Below are 4,541 nucleotides of genomic sequence, written 5' to 3'. Positions count from 1 at the left end.
GGATGATCGGGACAGAGGCCGCAGAGTGTAAATATGAAAGTGCTCCAGCAGTCTCGGTTGCTATTCTGAGTCGGATGTCCCAAGTAAGAGCCAACAACCTGCTTTCATCGTGTATGTGATCAGAGAGGGTGCCATTTGAAATGAATTCGTAAACCAACAAGGGGACTTCAGTTTCTAAGCAACATCCAATCAACTTCACCACGTTTCTATGATTGATTTGGGAAAGGATAACCACTTCATTGATAAATTGCTCTATCTGAGATTTGGTTTGATCTACTAGTTTGGATTTCTTGATGGCAACGGTTCTTTTATCCGATAGAACACCTTTATAAACTGTGCCAAAGCCACCCTTTCCGATAATCCTGGTCTCATCATAGTTGTTGGTTGCCCTCTTAAGCTCCTCTATGGTGAAGACTTTTGCTGCAACATTATCCCACCATTTTGTCTGAAGAATTTTTCCTTAAGCATAAGAAGTTTACGCTTCTTGAGTCCCAAGTACAACCAGGCGATGAATACAAGCAGAAATATAGCAGCAGCTAATGTACCTGCAACGAGAAGAATTAGCTTATATACAACATGAGGATTTGCAAATATGTGAAGATATGTGCAACTCTTAAAGATTATTCTCCATAATGGTCTCTGAGGAGAGAAAGGAGGTTCCAACATATATTGGATATAAATGGTTAAAGTCTAGCTGATGGGAGACTCTGATTAACACGCCCCTCAAGCGGTAGACTTTCATGTGAAAATATGTGAAACCCCATTAGTTTACCGTCCAAAAAAATCTATTGACAAGAGAAGTGATGTTCCAATATATATTGATTAGAAATGTTCAAAATCTAGCCTATGGGGAATTCTCATATATTTGTCGGAGTAGCTCCGCATATATAAGCTGAAAAAAGAGGGGGGCTTGTATAATTTCTTACCGACAACAATATGTAGAACGAGCGATTCATCTGCAATACAACCTCTTCCATCTTTCTTGTCACCTCCAGAGTAACCTTTAGGACAACGACACTCATAGTCTCCGTCGAGATCAACGCATTCATGTTGGCAAACGCTAGGATCTTTGCGTTCACACTCATTAATATCTGTAGTAAATCGTGAAGCATTTCATTAGAGGCAAACTTGGGGTGAAGCAATTAAAATATATATGGAATCAGCACTTACTCTTGCAGCTATGTTGAATATAAGGGTTGCCGTCATAACCAGGTTTGCAACGGCAGCGATATCCAGGACCACCATAATCCTTATCACATTCACTGTTTTCTTTGCATAATAATTTGTCAACGTCGTCCTTGCTTGCTATCTGATCACAAGTCTCGTTCCCGATAGCCCATTCAAGTAACATGGGCATCTTGCTTCCAAAACGATGCAGATTATTGGTAGAAAAGTTGAACTTCCCTGGTGCAACGACAAAGCCATAGCTACAAGGGTTGAGCTCCAACAGATCTGTATGGTTTCTGTAGCTACTTAATGTGATTTCGAAAGAGCTCATTCCTTGTGGGATTGCTACTTGACAACACCCAACTCCCGAGCAAGATTCATCCGTGATACTGCTCGTGTTACTACCACAAATAGAAGTGCATCCAGTGCCATCTTGGTACTCTCCCCCTCTGTCTCCACTAATATACGCATATGTGTCACACCCAATGGCAACGAACCTGTTCTTGGTAGAGATCCGAAAATACGTCAAACTCAAAGATGGTACAGTATTGTCGACTGGACCAGAGGTATTGTAGCAATCATGGGCTACATACATCATAATCTCCATCTCACTCTCGGAGGTGGACATATTTGTAATAACAATATTGGTTGTGCTATTTCCAAAGAAAGGTATGGGTTCCCCAGATGATCGGTCACAAGTTACCTGGAAACCAGGATCGAGATAGCATCCTTCCTCTGAACCAAAGGGGAAAGCATATGTCACATTGCCACATGATGTTTCACATGAATCTTGAGCAGTTGCTGAACCCAAAAACGCCATAGCAGCTGCTGCTGCTGCTAGTAGTATCTGTAAATGCATGGTTGCTTAATTATATTGTTTATGTCAAGTTTGTGAGTTTGGGTATTATATATAATATGGACATTAACCAATTGCCATCAAGACTTAGTTGGTCGTTCCAAACATCTTCCTGCTGGCCTTATTTTTATTCACTAAAAAAACTAATGAATTTTAAATATTTAATAAAAAAACAAAAGTATTGACCTTATCATTTACTGAAAATTCTAAATTAGAAAGTCTATTACTACCACCTTGTCATTTAATGAATTATATTAAACGTCTATCCAGAAAGCAATCTCTATACACTACACCCACATGTTTTTATAATTCATTTATAAATTAATTAGCGGGAGCCGTGAATTTTAACGATTTTGAAGTTCTACTGGTTTTATCAGTGAAGATTTAACGATGATATAAGTTACATTTGGTCTTTACATATTAATACAATTTGAATAAATAAGAGTAACGGTTCCAATGCAATTACAGCCTATCGATGAAAAAAATTGTATGACGGTTTAAAGGTCCTATATATTTAAAATCTAACATATTTAAACGACTCCGCAAATGTGTTCGATTTACACCAGGAGCAAATAATAAAGAGACCGAGAGTTCTAGAGTAATTGAATGACAGATAAATGAGAGAACATTTAATAACGCATGATGAATATCAGTTTGAATCTCACCTTGGGAGATGGGGAGAAGACATAAAGGTATGAGAGAGTGAAGACATGAGTGAAATGTGCCAAAAGTATCTTGGGAACATGAAAAGAAAAAGTAATAATGTGTATTGGTAACTTGTATTATATGTTATTTTAACTGTAGATTAAGAGATTTTAAGACTGAATGCCTAAAGTAGTAGTACTAAATGTATTATGAGTTATTTTTAAAACTTTTAAAACTTTGTTCATAAATGTATAGTACTTTGTGCATTAAAAACTATTTTTAAGACTTTTGATAAATCTGATTTATAAAGTAGTATAGATAATCTATTATATGCATAGATACTAATTATGTACATACAATTTTGAAACTTTGCTGTTAACTTCCCTTTCATTTGTTTTCAGAGAACCCAAACACATCCCAATCCCTCCATGACTTTTGACTTTTGACCTTTTCAAGTCAATTTTACATTTTTTTTTCCATACTAATTATTTTCCACCACAAATAAATAACCCGTGTTCATATTGACTCCTTCATGCATGTTTTAATTGACTCGAGGAGATATAGCCGAGTTGGTGGAGCTCTACTCTTACAATTGGATCGTTACGGTGTATAAAAGACAAAATTTTATGTATAAAAATTTCTTCCGTGTAAAGTCCGTGTGTAAATTATGGCTATAAACCATTTTATAAATTAGCTAAAAAATGAAAACTTGTATCTGAAATGGTTATTTGTGTAATTTATGCTTTCAACTTACTTCGCTTATCTGACTATTCCCTTTACCATTTCTATTTCCACCTTATTTAACATTACGTTGAATCTAATGTTGCGTTAATTTTTAATTTATTGTTATGGACGGATGTTCAAAAAAACCGTTCAACCTGGTCGAACTAAAACCAACTATTTTGACAACTTGAACGGTCTAATGGTCCGATCCACTCTGAAGAATAATTAAACGGCTCTATGCGACCCAGTTTAAAGTTTGAATGTTTTTTTGAGCAATTTTGAGAATCTACCGTCAAAAGACTCGACATTTATAAACCAATCAAAATAAAGTCCATCCAAGACATTAAGTTTTTTACTTTTCACTTATCAATTGCATGCGTTCCCTAAATGGGTAATTGGTAAGTCTTATTAATGATATAGATACAAGTCTTTTCTTAATTTATCTACCACTAGACATGGGTAATATAGTCTGCTTGGTGATGCTATCGAAGGTCATTGAGCTGGTGTTGGTCGCATTCGTATATTCAGAGCCATCCATTGCTTGTTTAAGCAAATACTCAGATTCTTCTTCCTTTGAAGTAGTTTGCACCCATGGATGCCTCTGTATCATCGATGCCAATATTCCTTCCAGCTCCATTGCCACTTCCTTCATGGTAGGCCTTTCATCTCCATTCACACGCAAGCATCTTTCTGCAAGTCTTGAAACATTGATGATCTCGTTTGGAATACCTTCATTTAGCAGCAAGTGTTCATCAAGAACATGGAAGAGTGTCCCTTCTTTCAAAGAAGACAAGAAATACATGGCAAGGTTTCTTTCTTTCTCTGGCCTATCAAAGCTAAGAGCCTTCTTTCCGCTTAGAAGTTCTACTAGTACGACCCCAAAACTATAAACATCGCTCTTATCTGTCAGCTGGTTCGTCTGCAAGTATTCTGGGTCTAAGTAGCCTAGTGTTCCTTGGACTATTGTAGCCAACTCAATCTGATCCGTAGGAATTAGCTTGGATGCTCCAAAATCAGATACTTTTGCTATATAGTTATCATCTAGAAGTATATTTGTTGGCTTGATATCTCGATGGATGATCGGGACAGAGGCCGCAGAGTGTAAATATGAAAGTGCTCCAGCAGTCTCGGTTGCTATTCTGAGTCGGAT

The 4,541-nt window shown here is 37.0% G+C and overlaps 1 protein-coding gene and 1 pseudogene across 1 annotated transcript; both read right to left on the bottom strand.

Moving 5' to 3' along the window:
- Positions 1–4: 4 nt before the first annotated feature.
- LOC112505411 lies at positions 5–2,026 on the bottom strand (annotated as a pseudogene).
- Positions 2,027–3,769: 1,743 nt separating this feature from the next.
- LOC112505412 (wall-associated receptor kinase 4) lies at positions 3,770–4,529 on the bottom strand (the record flags this gene model as incomplete). The annotated part of the gene is made up of 1 exon (XM_025109323.1): positions 3,770–4,529. A coding segment is annotated over one exon (699 nt), but the record flags the coding sequence as incomplete, so codon positions are not given.
- Positions 4,530–4,541: the final 12 nt, after the last annotated feature.

This window comes from Cynara cardunculus, unplaced genomic scaffold (assembly GCF_001531365.2).
Source record: "Cynara cardunculus var. scolymus isolate 2C unplaced genomic scaffold, CcrdV1 Un_Scaffold_10634, whole genome shotgun sequence".
Lineage (NCBI taxonomy): Eukaryota > Viridiplantae > Streptophyta > Magnoliopsida > Asterales > Asteraceae > Cynara > Cynara cardunculus.
The sequence above is the reverse complement of the archived record's forward strand: the minus strand, read 5'-3'. Positions and strand labels throughout refer to the sequence as shown.